General features: G+C 38.1%; 1 protein-coding gene across 3 annotated transcripts in view; it reads left to right on the top strand.

Moving 5' to 3' along the window:
* EDIL3 (EGF like repeats and discoidin domains 3) overlaps positions 1-17,115 on the top strand; it is a 424,437-nt gene that overhangs the window by 239,009 nt on the left and 168,313 nt on the right. For all 3 annotated transcript variants that reach the window (XM_072139426.1, XM_072139425.1, XM_072139424.1), the window contains exon 5: positions 4,489-4,602. In XM_072139426.1, the coding sequence (XP_071995527.1) occupies positions 4,489-4,602 (114 nt within the window). The remainder of the gene's footprint in view (positions 1-4,488; positions 4,603-17,115) is intronic.

Raw genomic sequence — 17,115 nt, 5'->3', positions numbered from 1 at the left:
ATGCAGATTTACCACGCGTACTGGGTAAGTAAATTTGCCCCGTTATGTAAATTACATTGTATAATTTTATGGCCACCGTGGAGTAAAAACACAATGGGGCTCATTTAGTGAGGGCTTTGTGTCACACTTTTGTCGGACTGTGCATGTTATTCATGGCTTGCATGGCTATGTAAGAAGTGTGTGCTGAGATTGTGGTGACACTGGCTTCCATGCAACACAAATTATTGGGTGATTTGGACAGAGCTCAGTATTTAACTTTCAAATTGTGTCGCATGCCCTATGTTAAAGGTGCACCACAAAAAAGATAAAGAACTCTGTCGGACCAGTGCAGGGAAGCAACTGATTCATGATTTGGGAAACAAAATCATGAGCGCATGATCTTAGTGGATCGCAGCACGCAGCATTATAGATGGAAAATGCACTTTCAGTGAACTCTAGTGACTTTGTAAGTAAATGTGCCCCAATATACCGCATTTGTACGTAAAGTTATATACTACCTGTATCATGTACCATCTCTGGTTGAAGCCATTTGGAGTTCACATTCAGACAAGGAGTCTTATCCTGGATCGGTCAGGTCACATACCACTAAGGTTTTCCATGTATGTAGGTAAGCTGTTGAATTTCCACCATACACACGATACCTTGGCTATTATGAATGTCTAATTCTTGGGCACAATATTAAGAACAAAAGGATTAGACAAGAGCATCTTGATCCTTACCTTCCTGACATCTGACGGGGGATATGTGGCGCATTTATAAACTGGTTGCACGTGCATTTATGAAGCATCTGCGCTACTTTTGTGTCTTGGCTGCACTATGCATGTCGCAACACAATCCTGTGCAAAGAAAGGGGCTTACCAGTGCACATTCTCACTGGCAGCCACATTTACGCCGGAAGTCTGACAGAATCTCACATTCATGAAGACTGTGCTCCGGTCTTCAAGGATGTGGTGCATGTTAGACGTAGTGCAGTTTTCTCAATTATTAATAAATGTGGACCATTGAATACAATGGGGCAGATTTACTTACCCGGTCCATTTGCGATCCAGCGGCGCGTTCTCTGCGCTGGGTTCGGGTCCAGCCGGGATTCATTAAGGCTGTTCCTTCGCCGTCCACCAGGTGGCGCTGCTGCGTTGAAAAGCATCAGAACGCACTGGAGTTCACCGAGCCGGGCTGAGTGAAGGTAAGTGCAAGCTCAGCGAAAGATTTTTTGTTTTAAATGCGTCGGTTTTTCCGAATCCGTCGGCTTTTTGTTCGGCCACACCCCCCGATTTCCGTTGTGTGCATGCCAGCACCGATGCGCCACAATCCGATCGCGTGGCCAAAATTCCGGGGCAATTCAGGGGAAATCGCGCAAATCGGAAATATTTGAGTAACACGTCGGGAATCCGCGAATCGGGCCCTTAGTAAATGACCCCCAATGGGTCGGAGTGCAATGCAAGTACTGCATGCAAAAACATGCAGAAATAGTGCATGAAAAACTGTAGTGTGGAAGGAGCTTTAGACATTAGCGGGTGCATATTATAGATGCCACGGCACCACTGAGCTTCGGTATACCAACAGAGACCAGTAGTGATGAGAGTAACCGAAAGTAACTTTTATTTGTTATTTTTACACTTGGGGCCCATAGAAAGGTTAAATACTGACAACCCCTTAAAGGTAGTTGGGAGCCTTGGGAGTACTTGGGAGTGTGCTTACAGATGGGGACAGCACAGGCCATGAATTCATTTATACTACAATGCAACTCCACAATCACAATACTCTATAGCTAAACCTCCACGACCATAAGAAGAGTGGGTGGCCGCCATATCTCTCATCAGAAATGGCTGATTTGTCCTTTAATTGAAAATCCTTTTTCACAAGCACAAAACGATTTATAGAACAATAAGCGAAACTAATTTTTGCCTGGGAAATTTCATTATGACGGTTTTTGTTACCTCTCTCGGAGAGATAAAATGAGACCACCCTCCGAGAATTGTGGCAGAACGGGTCAACAGTTCTCCTGAATAAACTACACAATGATAATTTCTAAATAGCTCACCTTGTTACGGCCAAATTTAGTTAAAGAACATTTTTCCTGAATCACTGAGTTAAGCAATTTGTGAGAAGCACTTGTGACAGTAATAGCCAATTACTTTAATCAGGTTCAGTGGAGATGATGATGGTATTTTTGCCCTCCAGGTATATTTTTGCGGGGCTAAATTATATAGCATATACCATTCTAAAGGACTGTAAATTTCTCGGTGCTTTTATTAAAAGTAATTACATATGAAGTGACACTTAGAGTAAGTAAGATAATGTAGCTGCCGGTGGGATGCGGATGGATGAAGCAATGGATATTTGTATATATTTCCAGCCCACATTATAATAACAGGCGAGGTTGGAGGGTTGACTCTATAATTGAATGACAATCATCCTTGCATGTTTAATGTGTCGTCGCAAGATATGATCAGGTTCTTCATGAAACTTAATCTGCGTGGCTTTCTACGTTATTTTCTGCCATTGTCTAACATTTCTCTTGAGCTCCTCCATAATTTGCATCCAATGTATAACACGGTGTGGATAATTACAGAGTATAATGGGCTCGCTCATTCACAGAGAATCTGTCTGTCCGAATTAGAGTTTTTATTAGGAGCCTTAATATGGGTGTCTGTACATGTAGTAGTGTGCCACTGTTTTCCTTTGCAGCAATCTCAGTCATTAGTGGATTATAATCTAGGTGGTTTGGGCAGTAGCCCAGGGTCCATGCCTTGGAGTGGGGACCCTGGCCACCCAAACTAGTCACCAAATGTTACACTCAGAAGGACCTTCAGCCATGAAATCCTTGTACATTTGTATCTTCAACAGTACGGCACGGTTTGCATACGGCCGTTTTTACATGTTTGTGTGAAACCGGCCTAAGTCTTCCTATAAATGACATAAAATGCTGTAGTTACAACCATGATAATTTCATATTAGAGGAGTCCCTATTACAGATCCTGGCTTAGAGAGGTATGCCAGGTAGAATTGGCACAATAGCAGCAAAAAAACTCTGTATGTGAACATTATTTATTACACATCATTTTAATTACCTGCGCTGATTTATTATATCTATACACAGCAGACCAACATGTGGAAATGGTTTCCAGCTCTTGAAAAAGAGCTTAGCAAATCTGCTATACTGCCAAAATCACATTGCCAATAGAATTAAAAGAAGAAAAGTTACATTATATTCTGAAGAACATGTGAAACTTATAGCTACCATATAACAATTACTGTATATGGGTCCAATTCTATGTTTTTGCTCTTTGGATGTTTGTTTATTCGGGTCTTTTGGTTAAGAGGGAAAAATGGGAAGTTTGTTAGATTACTATATGCCTTGAAATGAATAGGTTGCAGCACTCCTTATACTTTCTAGATAGAATGGTGGTTGTGATTGATATTGACTGCCTTCTGGTTTTGTAGACAACACTGTGCTACCTTTCGAGACCTTTAGACCACTGTCCATGTCTCCTATCACTGGGCAGTTCAACTATGGACATTTTTAATCCCCTGATGACAGAGACATTACCAATGCCTCTAGAAATGAGTCCAGGATGTCTCCAGGATGCAGGATTTGTACATAGTGACAGGGCGAATAGACCACCTATTAGGGTGAGTACTGGAACTGTCCTTGTCTAAGAGGATGGAGGAGATGGTGGCCAGTGAATCTGCAGACCCAGGGAAGATGACTACTACCATCCAGGGATCCCAGGAATTTTAGCATGTGATTTTCTGAACTGATACATGATTATGTGTTATCTGTCCCCTCTGCCACCCCTCCCCCTTTTCCATGGATAGGATCGGTTTTGACACCAAAGATGGTCGTTAACTCTTTAAATGATGCTGACAAAGTCTCCCTGCATGAGCCAGAGATGCAGGACAACACCATGTTGGGAGGAACATCACTCCCAAATGACATCATCAGAAGCGACAATCCTCCCCAATATGGTGGTGTCTGCCGAGTAATTAAAATGTTTGTAAATGGAAAAGGGTTTTAACTGATTTTCTATGGGTCTGCTCATCTCTATTAATGAAATATTGATACATCAATTACATTGTTTATTGCAGTATTTAAAGTACTAAATGTTTAGTCTATGGCAATGGATCTGGTATTGCAAGTTAAACTCAAGTTTATATGGGCTGTTTATGTTTCCACTTGGTCCTGCCAGACCTTGAATCCTTTATTTTACAGCATGTTTTTTCTGTATTTGTTTCACATGGCTTACAATCTTAATAAATTTGATTAAACATAGAATTTTCCCTCATCCATTCCACAGGTCCTAAGCTCTGGGAAGAATGACAACATTAGCTAGTTGTCCATTTAGAAAGCTTTGGATTCAATTTGGTGCCTGAAAACAAACAAACCAACAAATAGATTTCCCCGAAAAAATAAATTAAAAAAACCCTACAAAATGTGTATTGCTTTCTCCAATGTCTTTCTACATAAATAATTCTTTATGTTCACAGATGTAAACGAATGTGAAAGAGATCCATGTCGGAATGGTGGGATTTGCACAGATCTTGTGGCTAACTACTCATGCGAATGCCCTGGTGAATACATGGGAAGGAACTGCCAGTACAGTAAGTAGATGTTCTGCTTGTTTGATACAATTATTCCTGCAAGGTTCCAATGTACACAGACAAATGTATCAAAACATTTCCACATTTACCGAGACATTAGGGTCATCTCTTGTAGGAGCTCCGCTTTCTGAACACGAGCAGGCTGAGAATGTGATTTATTTAGTAAAAAGCCTGTTGCGTCTGATGAATAGAAGAGATATCAATCACACGAGTCTGGTGTCTACTCAAATTACTATCAGACTGCTCTGCATATCAAACATTGCACAGGGATCCTATCGCCTCCGCAAATCACTACTGTCTCCATGATAGGGACCAACATCTATTTTTCTATTATTATGTTAAAGCTAATGCTTTCTTCTTAATCTCTGCAGCCTTCTGTTCTAATCTGGTATTGATCTATTGTGCTGTTGGAATGTAGATAGTTGTGTAGTTAATAGGATGTATCGCTTTACATCACTTATATCAAACTAAAAAAATACAGTATTTTTGTTTTGGTTCTTGACGTTTATTTATCTCTAACAATTTTTATTATTTTTTGAATTTAATGAACACAAACAGCCATACAGTATAGTAAAATGGTATGTATGTAATCTCATGCTTACTTAAAGGGGTATTCCCATAAGGGCATTCACATAAAATTTAATGTATTTGCCATATGTAAACATTTCTTCAATTGGATGTTATTAAAAAAAATGTTCCTGTGTGAAGATAATTTCTCCGAAATGTAGCCATGCTGTCCCTTAGAAATTAAATGGCTTCCTTGGATACGACCACCTCACATTCTGGCAGTCGTGGCCAGACATGCGCTATTAACCCCTGCCTGACCACCTGGATTCAGAGATCATTACCACAGGACGGCTGTGGGACCTGCAGTAACTCATATACAAAAACCTTTTGTTTCTTTGGGCAATCGCTCCAGCAGAGGTGGTCTTATCCAAGCACACAGTCTTGTTTTTGAGGGACCACATCACTACGTTCATGAAAAATTATCTTCAAACAGGTAATTTTCTAATTGAAGAAACATATATATGGTAGATTAATGTAACTAAATGTTAGTCCCCAGATGAGAATATCCCTTTAAGTACACAAAATGAACCAAAAGGGGATAATATCAAATCTACAACTTTCTTAGACTGCTTGAAACAAATCAGACAATACATTAGAAAATATTCATTCTAAAGACATGGACAGTGGTGGTATCACAAGGTAATCCTCAGAGGGGTAACTTGAGGGGGTGCAGAGGGTGCGGTTGCAAAAGCTTATAGTAGGCAGAAGGGCATGTTTGCAATGCAGGTGTGATGTGCTTCTGCAATTTTCTAAAGGAAAATATTGCTAAATAGCCCTGCCTATATTGCCCACTAGGAGTACTATGGGCCGCTACTGTAGCTTTATATTCCTGCATTCCTCCTTCCTACCCATGGATATCCCATGTACCCAGCAGGAAAAAAGTCATGATGCATAATAAGACTTATACACAATTCCAAGACTGCTTCTCCATTGGAATCTCCAATTATGTTCAATCTTATACCATGCATATAAATGGAAATCCTTCCATAACAACCCAATCCCGCAGCAACCCAGTCCTTCTTTTCTTTGGACCTAATCATTCATTTATGTATAATATCAGTTTCTTGATTATTTTAAAATATATAACAGAAGTAAAAGAGGAATATGTTACAACAATGCAATCAGACTAGGGTATAGAAAGGACTCGCAATCCCACCAAGGCAGCATACAATGCAATACTTAGAAGATTGATGGAAATAACAATAGTAGAAAGGAAATATGTTATCATCCAATGAGCCTTGTATCCCAGGAGGCAGAATTGTAGCAGCCCAGAAGCTAAGAGGTGTAATCAAAATAAAGACCAGGATACTGAGAGATAAAACAGGTGAAATCCCAAAAGAACCCTGGCTTCCAAACCCTTGGGGTCCAGCCATGATAAAAGATGCACAAGGTTTCTTCAGTACTGGGGCTATTCTTAGAAGGACAAATTCTCAAGCACTTAGTGAGTAGGAACATAACATTGTGGGAGAGGACAGAATAATGCAGAAAAAAGTAGTGGACCAGGAAATGAATGGACCCCAAAAATGCCAGTAATATCTTAGCTACAGTTGAAGGAATCATTCAAGATTGAATTTGCTGAAGGTTCACCATAATTTTTAAAATTTTGAGGTCTGAGTTGAAATCAGAATGTTACAACTGATTTTGCTCAAGTTGTTCTAGTATATAAAATATTGTTATTTTAATAAAAAGGCCTATTTAGTTCATTAATTGTCTCTCATTGGGGTTATGGTTAGCTCTTGGGTGACGTTTAGGGTTAGAACTAGAGTTAAAGGAAACCTTGTGTGAGGAATCTACCATCAGAAGTAGATCTGATGGAAGATGCCTCCTGCCTGCCTCTGCCCTAATCTGTAATTTAGTAATTCTGGAACCGATCCTAACTTGTTAAAAACTTTATTTTAGTAATATGTCAATTAACTGCAGAGGCTACTGGGGCGTGTACTAGCCTGGCTGGGCACTGGGATATAAGGCTAGTACATGCCCCAGTAGCCTCTGTAAGTAATTTACATATTAATAAAATAAAGTTTTTAACAAGTTAGGTTAGGTTCAGGAATTATTAAATGACAGATTAGATCTACTTCTATATATATAGGATATATATAATATCTACTTAAATATAAAGGATATTTATAATATATATTTAAAAATAACATGAATCCTGATACTAAACCTTACTCTAACCCTTAATTACATTTTTTAATGAACAAAATGAGATAGGAAATTTTTATTAAAAATAGTTTAAAGGACTATGGGGTCTATATATCTATTTTAGGACACTGGCGGAAACACTGGTCAGTCTAATACAAAGAGGATTTCATTTGGTATCGGAAATCGTCAGATTCTTAACAAATCTACAAATAGAAAAATATAAATGAGTATCTCTAAACCTGAAACTGCCAAAAGTATTAACAAATCTTTGACTGAGAAATAATAATAATCAGTGAAAGAAATGACCAAAATAAAAGTTATATTTTAGAAGTGTATTGTGGTCAAAGTGTATGCTTCATCATGAGCCATTTGTAGGCATGATCTCCTAAAAACAAATCTCTGTTATATATTGAAGCTAGGAATTATCATATAGAGGCTTACAGACTGCATATAGCTCCATAGTGTGGAGCCACAGGGATTCCCTGCGCCATGTAAAAATTCTGTGTTCCCACTCCTGCCTTACGGAGAAATTTTTTTTCCCTGTGGAATTAATATGAAAAGCAAATATTACTGTGAAATGTGCCGTGTTCCAGCTGTGCTCTGACCATTCATAACCTTTACTGTGTGAACATAGCCCAATTATTATTCATGTGTTGTTGCGGGTGTGCATATTTTCTCTCCCTGCCAGAGTGTTGATACTAATAGGGCTTAAATTGTATTTATATCTGCCATTTCATCCATGTTCTTATTTCTCGCTCATATTTAGATTTTTTATTTTGTTGCTTAAGGTAAAAATCTGCCTCTTCTTGTACAGTGTTTTGACTGAAGATGCGATTAGAATGTATAAATAGAAATAACGCCTATCCGAGGATTTTAATTATAACACTTGCGGCTCCGGGAAGGGAAATGGCAAAGATGTCTTCAATTTTCCCTTTTAGTTATTTATATAGCATCAGTGTTTTCCACAGCTTGATCTTTCGGTAGGTTTTTGAACTTAGTGCAGAATATTGGAGAAAATGTAAACAGCAATTGACCATATGTAGAGATAAGAGTCGGCTTCTGTATAATTGAGAATTTCTTGTTTTTTTCAATTAAAAAGATCAGTGCACAATGTTTAGCCACCACCAGCTCTTTGAGAAAATGCCATGAATTTATACCTTGAAGCTAACAACAGGTCTTGATAGGTCAGGACATTTCCATATTGAAGCTATAATAAGTCCTGCTACACAAGGGATATTTTATGTTATTTCCGAGAACAAGAATCCATATTTTTGAACAAAAATAATAAAAAAATCATCTAATGCCTGAATTCGATTGTGTTACATACACAAATCACTCAATAGTTATAACGTAACCACAAAATGTGGGTATTATTGCCTTAACTAGCTGGAAAAATACAAGTAAAACTGTAAAATTGGAGAGCAGATTTCACACTGATGATACCATATGTTCTCATTTCAAAACATACGTAAATTTGTTGAAGGAAACTGTAAAAATTCTCAAGGAAGTGGATGTGCCTGGTTTGCTGTGATTCACAAACCATGGGAATTGGAATCTTTAAGTAACATTTATTAAACCCTATTTTAGGGGGAGGAAACCATTAGTGGTCATGATGCCATGTCTGTCATGTGACTGTGTATGGTGCCAGTGTTTCCATGACAAAAATTTATAAATTTATTGTTCATAGCTTTCTTGTTTTCCAAGGTTAAAAGGTTTTTCCATTGAAAAGTATCAAATAGCAAGTTACAGGAACTTATAGAAGGTATCAAAGCCACGAAAAGTTTATGGTTACATTGGGGGAGAATCATTATGCCTTCTCCATCAGTTTTTTGTCAGAGAAAGCACATGAATCTGTCCCTTCCAGCCAGTTTCCTGGCTTCTCTGACTTGAAGGCAGTTTGGGCATTTTGGGGCAGGAGAGTGGGGTGGTGGAAGGCGGATAGGTGCGTGAACACCTGGCCGGCATGTCAACTATAATCTCTGTCAGAAAAACCAGCAAAGTCTTTAGCGAAAAACTCTGTTGGTTCAGACGTGGTCTACAGGACCAAACAGAGTTTGTGCCCGATCTACTAAATGCCAGTCTTAATGAATTTCCAAGCTATATGAACAGAATATTTGAACATAGCCTAGAATCCTAACCAAAATGCCATAATTTACTTCTCTTTCTATTTAAGAACGATTAATGAAAACCTGTCAGGTGTATTTTCCACCCCAATATGTGCCCACCATTACTTTATGACCTTTACTTCAGGTTACTATTCCTGAAAAGACATGTTATAATCCATTGTGATAATCAGAACACTTTGTGGATATGGCATCCATATTTTGCTTGTGGGACCAACTGACAGTGGTGACTGTCCACAGGAAATAAGTGGCACCTCAACTCTGGGCAGTGATAGGACCTCCCCTATATGAATGTGCCCACTTAAGGCTTAGAAGTCTTTGCGGCTAGCTCATGGCCTAAGTAAATGTTTGTATGTATGAGGCCTAACAATAAATGCCCTAATAGTAATTTGGGAGAAAAAAGGGAAAAACAGAAACAAGCAAGGATGGGCTATTAATTATTGCATAACAGTTTAAGAGATTTAAGACGAATTATCTAGGTACCATGCTCAGAAACCAAAGAAAGTAATTTGAAATGGATACATCATAAGGGTTTTTTCACAATTTTTAGTGGAAAGTATGTCCCGAAAACCTACTGTAAGTGATGGCCAGAAGGATTTAAATTGGAAACCTGCCGCCTTCACTCTCCGGTTTTCCTACAAGAGGCTGTTAAAATTAAACAGAGCGGCCAAACAGTAAAATGCCCGGAATCTGTGCCAGAAAATATTGTAGCTCCAATGTTACTATCGTGAAAGGACCTCAGACAGAAGGTCATAATGGGGCGTGCTTAAATCACAGCAGGAACCAAGAATATGTAGCCAGCTGGAGAGGAGTACAGCAGAATCAATTGAGCTGACAGAATCTAAAAGTTGCACAGCAATTTTCTAGGAGCACAAACACTTTGCTCTAGTAATTGGGGAGGATCATCTTCACTGGTCCGATGCTGCTAGTAGACATCCTTGCGGTATGCTTTCTGTGTTTCCAGGATTTGAGGAAAAAACTAATTGTGATTAACCCACTCCCCTTCTAGACTCTGTGGTCTCCTCTGGTTAATGTATACATCTTAGCATCAATGATACATGACTATGAATACTGCAGCCAGGTACAGGTAAAGGTTCAGGTAACTTAAACTGCACCACACACAATGTGGTCTATCTAATTGTATGCACCAGATGTCCTAATGGAGGTCTCTTTACTGGTGAAACACTATAAAAAAAAGAGGTCATCCTGTGTCAACACATTTTTTCAGTCCTGACCAAAAGTATCAAAAATCAACTTAAAATCTCAATGAGCGGCAGGTCTGGAAGTACAAACTTCCATAAAAAAATAGGGATGCATGTGTCCCATGGATTTAGATAATTTAAATACTGTTCATATTTCGGTCTGCAGACAATAGTTGCGTGGACCGGAATACGACTAGCTCTGAGTTTTTAAGCATGGGTTATCAGCTCATACATGGGGAAATTAAAACAACGGCTCTGTGTATGAGCCCCTAGAAGAAACAGGGAGCACTTACTAGCCGTAGAAACAATGGCCAGTACATGTCCAAAATAAACAGCCGTGTAAGGTAGCCTTAAGGAATCTGCCCCTCCGCCATGGTAAGGTCATGGGAACTTCAATATGCAAATACATTTTCTAGGTTGGAATAAGGAAAACTTTGCTTCCAGAAAAACTTGTAATGCAGCTCCTTTAACGTCAAGAATGACTTTCAGGAAGCCTAATGACATAATGTAGGATACTAGCCAGTCCTGTATATCTATTCCATAAGGAAATGGCAATGTCTCCTTAAAGGGGTTTACCCTTGGAAGAAAGTTCTCAAATTCATGATTCCTCTGTGCTATGAGATGCTGTGTGCAGACAATGTGCTTAGATTATCAGGGCGCAGGGTTTAGCTACACTTTTATTTAGCTTCTGATCAGTCTACTAGTATCTAACACATAGAAAAAGAGTGATGAGACAGATTAGAGATGAGCGCTGATAAGATCCATGAGATGGATATAAAACACAACATATAAAGCAACTCTTCTAACTACTAATGCTATAGTTTTGTCTATCTATGTATAAAAATGTGTTTTATTCAGATGTTGTCTTTAACTATGACTGATAACCTGCAATTGTCATCGACCTATTAGTTATTAGGTAAATGCCATGAATAACTGAGGACTCTCATTTTTTTAAGCATTTAACCCTATTAAGCCTGCCTTCATTGTATTGTGTGGTGCTATGCTTTTCACCACTTATTCAATATGGGTACACCCTGGCAACTTACTGCACATGGTCCGGATCTTCAATATGATGTGGATGTGTTGTATATGTGTTTGCTATCTGTGGGCATTTTAAAGAAAGGAAAATGTGACAGCTGAGAAAAGTAAAGTCAGACTATGAAACATTGGTATAATAAGAAGAGATTAGAGAGCAGAAGCTGCATAGAAAGACCCAGGCTGCCACAATATCGCCAGGGGTCATTGCAGTTTTACTTTAACTGGATACATATGTTTGCTGAATTGAAATATTCTAGTAACAAGCGGTGTACAAAATCCTGTCCAATAAAGACAGTAATCTCCGGCTTTTTATGTCCCTGTATGCTCAGTGTATTAGAGGAGGCTCTTGTGGTCAAATTAAGCTCAAATAACCTCTTGACCTACTGCAATACAGCAGAAAAACTCTTAGAAACTTGGAATCTGCAACCAAAAATTTTCCTTCTTTCAGTAGTGGAAAATAAAGTTTATATCCTTGTTAAAGGATACAACCACCAGGATGAAGGTTTGTAAACCATGCATGCTGATATACTGGTGTCAGGAGCGGCTCTTCTTTTAGCTTCTTATGCCCTGGATTTTACAAAAGAAGGCTTTTTAAAATGATGCTAATTGGCATGAGGGGCATAAGAAGCTTAAAGAAATTTTGATCCTGTCAGAGGGGGCATACACCAGTATGTCAGTGTGATTGGTTTACAATCCTTCATCCTGGTGGTAGATTTCCTTCTTTATCTCAAAATTAAAATCTAATGTTTGAAAGTATTTATTGATCTACTAATAACTATAAGGGTGTCAATTCTGAGAAATATACTCTACAACTCTACTCCTGAGAGGGCCACTGTTTTGGTGTGGGGCTAACATCACACTATCCTCTATTTATACAAGGTGTACATGGGTAATATTTTCTTTATTGATATTGTTTCAACTTTTAGCATTATTTGTTTTGCATGTATTTGCATTGGAGGAAGAGTGTTTATCTTTATGGACTGGTCAAGTATTGTGACGTTGGTCAGCCTTTGACCATCTTTTAGGTAGAAGCATTTTTTTGCCTGATCATTTAAAAAACTTTTTAGCTTCTTGATTCATGGAGTCCCTCCTGTCATCTATGTTTAAAGCCTTCTCTCTTCTGCGTGAATTGTCACCTTGCGCTGTTCAGATCTCATCCATACAAGACTAACGGAGGTTTCCTCCTGACTCTGGACATGCACACAAAAAACTGAAGGCTACATTGCAGTTTCATTGGGGGACATTTATCATACAGCAGAGTTTTGCGTTGTGCCGGTGCATAATGAAAGTCCTCGCCTTCTGATCTATCCAGCGGCTGGATGACTGTGCTGGTCTACAATTGAACAGCTTTATTTATACCACTCACCATTCAGGCTTAAAAAGTTGTAGGCAATAGTGAGTGCACAGGTGGTGTCAGCCGTGACCACCTTCACGTCCATGTATGCCCCCTTGGGGAAAATAATTACGATGATCACAGATAATTGACTTACAAGCCCTGATAAATGTCCCCCATTGTCTCTATGCACATTTCCAGAGCCAGAAGGAATGTTATGCTCATGTACGCAAAAATCACTTTAAATCAGGTCAACCCAACACACGTAACAAATGATCCCCAGTATTTATATGACTGTAGAGGTTTCCAACAGAACAATACTAGATGATTGAGTTGCACACCTTACTGTATAAATAGTATATTCTCATATTGTACAGTATGTTTGTGAAAAACTATTATATGTCCTTCCTATTTGTGTTGTGTTTATTTTTGTTATTTTTTCATTGACAATGAACTTTTGTTCATTTTTTGGTTCATTGGTCGCTCAGAAAAAATGTAGCATTTTCAATTCATGTACAGCAGTTACTGTAAAATCCCAGTCTAAATATCTTTCCACCATGATCCCTTAATAATTGCCCTGTGTGCTGACCCAGAAGATGTATTGTAGGTTGCTGATTCTTACCAAAAACCAGAGGTCACATGATTGATTATGTGTTTAGCTCCTATCAGTCAGCCTATTGACAGATCATGGGTTGAAGGTATTTTATTTAAAAATTTTATTTAAACAATAATCTGTATATCAATATTGATTATTTTTGGAGTACATTTTAAAAAACAATTACAGTAGATGAAGGCATTACAGTATTTAAAAGAACCTGCCATGAAAATAAACCCACTCAAAATAAAAACTTAATTAACAACTATAGTTTTTTTTTTTTTTTTTAAAAGCCCTTATCCCTATCCCTGGTTTCTTTCCATGGCTTCAATGTTAAAAACTGAGTTTGTTAACTTATTAGCAAATCACCTGATGTCAGTCCACCACACTAAGTAAGTCCAATCAAGTCCTGAATATTTAGTGGTTACTGCTCTACCTCATTTTTCCTGATTAACAGTGTGGAATATTGAGAGAAAGTGTTCCGTTACATCACTGGGCACTTCATATCATGTGACCAGATTGATATCTTCTAAGGTTATGTTACATTTTCAATGTCTACCCCATGTATGTATCTGATCACATGAAATAACAGCATGCCTCTGTGGAGCATGGAGAGGAGTAGAAGTCCATGGAGGCTAGCTGTGATTTCATGATGCAACAGGACCTTAGATGACATTACCCTGGTCACATGAAATGCTAAGAAGAGGCAAGTCACATGGGCAGGTGTAGATAGGAGGGGATGTACACGCAGGACATGCCCCCTCTAATGCCAGGTAATTTAAGATAAAGATTAGAGATGAGTGAGCACTAAAATGCTTGAGTGCTCGTGAAGAACAATATGTGTGAAGAACACATTGCAGATGTTTCCATACATCTGCAATGTGTTCTTCACACATATTGTACGCTAATACTCGAACGAGCATCAAGCTCGGACGAGTATACTCGCTCATCTCTAATATAGATGCTTTAAGGGATGTAAGAGAAACACTTTTAGCTAAAGAGAAGAAGGGTGTCAGTTAGTTAACAGTAACTTGTCACCAGTAGTATTTGTGAAAATGTTGTGACAGGTTCCCTTTTAAGGGAACCTGTCTCCACATTAGCACAAATATACAGCCGGTACCTATAGAGCTTTATTAACTAACTGACACCCTTCTTTTAGCTAAAAATTGTTTTGCTTACATCCACATAAATCACCTTTTATCTTATATTACCTGGCATCAGAGGGGGGCGTGTCCTGCTCGGCCATCCCCTCCCATCTAATCCTCCCCATGCTTTATGCCTCCTTACTGGTTACAGTTCATGTCTTGTAACCAGGTTGACATCATCTCAGGTACTTTAGCCTCTTAATAATAGCAAACGGCACCTCATGCATGTATCTGACCACATGAAGTCATAGCAGCCTCCATGGACTTCTATTCCTCTCCATCCTCCATGAAGGCTGCTGTGATTTTATGTCATCACACACATGGTGTACAGTTTGCTATTCTTAGTAGTCTAAAGGACCTGTGATTATGTCACTGTTCCCATGTCACAAACGTACAACAAGGCACTGTGTAAAAAAATGACAATAGAGCTTTATATGTCTGTACTTGAATGTTAGCAGATGGTCCTTAAGTACAAGGAGGCAGGGCAATAATTTGAAGAGACACAGAGCTGTCAGTCAGAATAATGTGGTTTGCTTCACTGGCAGCCTGGAAGAGAGAAGAGTCACAAATACCAGACATGAGTCAGAAAAGCTAATTTGCATATCAGAAAAAAACTGCTGTAATTAAGGTACAGTGCCTCACTGACAGCTTATATGGTGATATGGGGAGGACTTGTAATCTTTTGTCAGCAGGCATTATTAGTCAGGGTGGTCAAAATCTTGAGACAGGTCCTTTAAATAATAAACACTCATTTTAAAACCATAGGGTAATGTAATATAGAACACAATCATGTGTCATTGTTATAACAATCATAAGGTGTATAAGACAATAAATTATTGCAGAAATTATAAAGTACAAATAACAGCAGTATGAAAAGTAGCAGTGATAGGTTAAATACATCTGGATATTTAGTGATGTGTGAAGAATGTGAAATATCCATGGTTTTCAGTTGTAGTACAAATTGTGATATGTGTAATAAGCACCGGCATAAATTATTAGGTTCCAAGCTACTAGGGATGTTCCTGAAATATGAAAACTGTTGCCAAAAAATTGAAAGAATTGATTTGATAGTTGTGAACATTCCCACTCTATATTTATGGAACATATCTTCCGTAGACTTTTATTTCCTGTGGTTTTTGAAGCTCTAAAAAAATTTATATGTAGTTTCAGTAGAGTTAAAATTATACTGTGGATAAAATCTGGTCCCTGGTCATGTGGTGTCATACATGTGCACTCGTTATACCACACACCTCTGATTACATTCAAAGTCATGCACCTGTATGACATCGCATGACCTGGGACTAGTATTTATCCACAGGAGGTAAACAACAAAGCCTCCAGAGATCTAGAACAGTAAAGAATGATAAAGAAACTATATTGGAAAATTCTATAACCTTTCATTACTCAATCAATTTGATTTAATTAAAAAATGGACATCCCCTTTAAATTGAGTTCATGCACCAGCTAATGGCAGGGCACACAATGCATAAATGCTGACCATTGCTTTAAACAATGTATGCATGTATGAGATTGTTTTGAGGGTTTTATTATTTGAGTGTACATTTATTTGGGTTTTATATAAAATTAAAACTATAAAAATGGAGTTTAAAAGAAATGCTAGTCCTGTCTTGGTACCATGTGAAAATCCTACCAATGATCCATAATTAGAATACACATTTTTTAAATTATTCATGTAAACGTTTTTTTTTTTTCTTTTACAAACAATTTTTTTTTACAGACTTCTAGGAATCAAAGTCCTTTGTTTAGGACGGAGCTATACTAATAACATAACATAAATAATATCATGTATGAAAATGAGACAATATCATGCTGATTTTCTTTTCTTTTTCAATATATAGAATATAAAACGAGTCCCTAAATCAGTCCATGGGTAGTACTGTTTTATTGTGCAGCAAGGGATCCATTGCAATATTATAATAAATGGATGTGAAATGATTATTATACACATACAGTATATATTCAAACATTGTATGATTTCCCATTGCATAAGAAAAAACATTTAAAATAGAAACTGGAATATCTCTTTTAAAGGAAATTTACCATCTGATTCATAACTTGACCAACTGAATCCGTTTTGTACACTAATGCAGGGTCTGGTCTTGTACTAGTTTTATGTTCTCCTTTTCCTAAAAAAAGAGGTTTATTAGCATATTTTAAAGCATCTTCTTTAGGAAAAGGAGAACATAAAAAATATAACAAGGCCGGTTCCTACATCAGGGTACAAAGTGGATTAAGGCATTGATACCGCTTTATAAGGTATGAATCAGGCAAAAGATTTCCTTTAAAGGGAACCCGACATAAGCAAATGGCCTAATAAACCGGTACCAGCATATTTTCAAACAGC

This window comes from Engystomops pustulosus, chromosome 1 (assembly GCF_040894005.1).
Source record: "Engystomops pustulosus chromosome 1, aEngPut4.maternal, whole genome shotgun sequence".
Lineage (NCBI taxonomy): Eukaryota > Metazoa > Chordata > Amphibia > Anura > Leptodactylidae > Engystomops > Engystomops pustulosus.
Note: the sequence above shows the minus strand (reverse complement) of the source record. Positions and strands in the feature narration are given on the sequence as shown.